The 1744-nt window shown below is 62.4% G+C and overlaps 1 protein-coding gene across 1 annotated transcript in view; it reads left to right on the top strand.

The window, feature by feature from the left end:
* Window positions 1-1661, top strand: part of LOC111734616 (matrix metalloproteinase-15-like) — a gene marked incomplete at its 3' end in the record, with an annotated part of 6387 nt that extends 4726 nt beyond the window's left edge. The window contains exons 4-6 of the mRNA XM_023526697.1: window positions 105-532; window positions 1188-1338; window positions 1475-1661. Coding sequence (XP_023382465.1) covers window positions 105-532; window positions 1188-1338; window positions 1475-1661 — 766 coding nt within the window. The remainder of the gene's footprint in view (window positions 1-104; window positions 533-1187; window positions 1339-1474) is intronic.
* Window positions 1662-1744: the final 83 nt, after the last annotated feature.

Raw genomic sequence — 1744 nt, 5'->3', positions numbered from 1 at the left:
CCCTCAGCCCCTTGGCCCAGGCTCAGAGCAGGAGAGCTCCCCCCACCCCACCCCCAGAGCCCTGCGCACCTCGCTGCTTGGCACCCCCACCCCTCACTGAGCAGCCCCTGGGGAGCCATCTTCCCTAGACTGGGAAGAAACCAGCTCGAGGGACGAAGGACAAGGGATTTGCGGGGGTCACACAGCAAGCCCAGGGCTCTGCCACACTCATCCGCCCGCCCACTCCACCCAGGGCTCTCTGCCTCTGGTGCTGCCCTTAGGATCTCAGTGGCCTCCCCTGGACACCCCCTGACCCAGGGAGGGGTGGCTTCAGGAGGGGCGGCTTCAGGAGGGGCCTCTCCCAGGCCAAAGCAGCGTGCACGCTCTGTCCCCTCACGCACACACCCTCCCCAGGGCCGCTGGTTCTGGCGGGTACGGCACAACCGCGTCCTGGACAACTACCCCATGCCCATCGGGCACTTCTGGCGTGGTCTGCCAGGTGACATCAGTGCTGCCTACGAGCGCCAGGATGGGCGTTTTGTCTTTTTCAAAGGTGAGCAGGCGTTGGTGGGAGCGGCTGGGCAGCCTTCCTGCCCCATCCTCTGACCCAGCTGGGCCTGAGGTGGCAGAGAGCAAAGGGCTGTGTTACATGGACCAAGGCAGTAACCCTGAGGGATCCCCAGCCCTGCTGGCCTGAGCCTCAACAAGGCAGGAGCTCCCCAAAGACAGGGCTGGGCCCAACTAAAAGTGGGGAGCCCTGGGCTGTGCGCTGGGGTGCCCCAGCGGTACAGCCTCCCAGACCCAGAGGCCGGGCAGGGCTCCCCGTCTTTTCTGTCTCTACAAGAACTGTGTGGGGGTATTCACATGGGGGTGCAGGGCCATGTACAGTGTGAGCGGTGTGTGTGCCGCCGTGAGAGTCTCACATGCGGGTAGACGAGCAGTCACAGGTGTCCATGATGCAGAGGCACGTGATGCAAGGGTGAGTGCATTGTATATTGTGGTGTGTGGGGTGGAAGTGTGGTTGTGTATAATTGTGTGTGTGTGTGTGTGTGTGTGTGTGTGTGTGTGTGTGTCTGTCTGTCTGTGGTCAGTGTGGCAGTGAATGTGAATGGACTTGTGGGCCCAGAATAGCATCCCCCTTTGCCCCCTTCCTGCCCAGTCCCCTCAGCCCCAGACCTGTCCTCACCTACCTCCCTCTCCTCCCACAGGTGACCGCTACTGGCTCTTCCGGGAAGCGAACCTAGAACCTGGCTACCCACAGCCGCTGGCCAGCTATGGCCTGGGCATCCCCTATGACCGCATCGACACGGCCATCTGGTGGGAGCCCACAGGCCACACCTTCTTCTTCCAAGAGGACAGGTGAGCGCCCTCTCCCCTGAAGGGAAAAGACTCCAAATGGGCCACATACCCCCGACCTACCCGGAGAGAGCTCAGTGCCCGTGGGGAATGCACTCCGGGCCCTAGCAGGCCCATAGTTCGGTGCTTTTGGTCACAGGTACTGGCGCTTCAATGAGGAGACGCAACGTGGAGATCCAGGGTACCCCAAGCCCATCAGCGTCTGGCAGGGGATCCCCGTCTCCCCTAAGGGGGCCTTCCTGAGCAATGATGCAGGTACCAAGGCCAGCACTCTTCCCAGCACGCAGCATCCCCCTCCTCCACACATGGGACAGGGCTTGCCCGAGGTCCGCAGACATTGTGACGGCATGCAGAGGGGGACACAGCTGTGTCAGGCCCTGGGAGTTTCTGGAGCATGACTGCCCTGGTT

The sequence above is a fragment of the Pteropus vampyrus genome, unplaced genomic scaffold, assembly GCF_000151845.1.
Source record: "Pteropus vampyrus isolate Shadow unplaced genomic scaffold, Pvam_2.0 Scaffold2444, whole genome shotgun sequence".
Lineage (NCBI taxonomy): Eukaryota > Metazoa > Chordata > Mammalia > Chiroptera > Pteropodidae > Pteropus > Pteropus vampyrus.
This window is presented reverse-complemented; position numbering and strand designations above follow the sequence as displayed.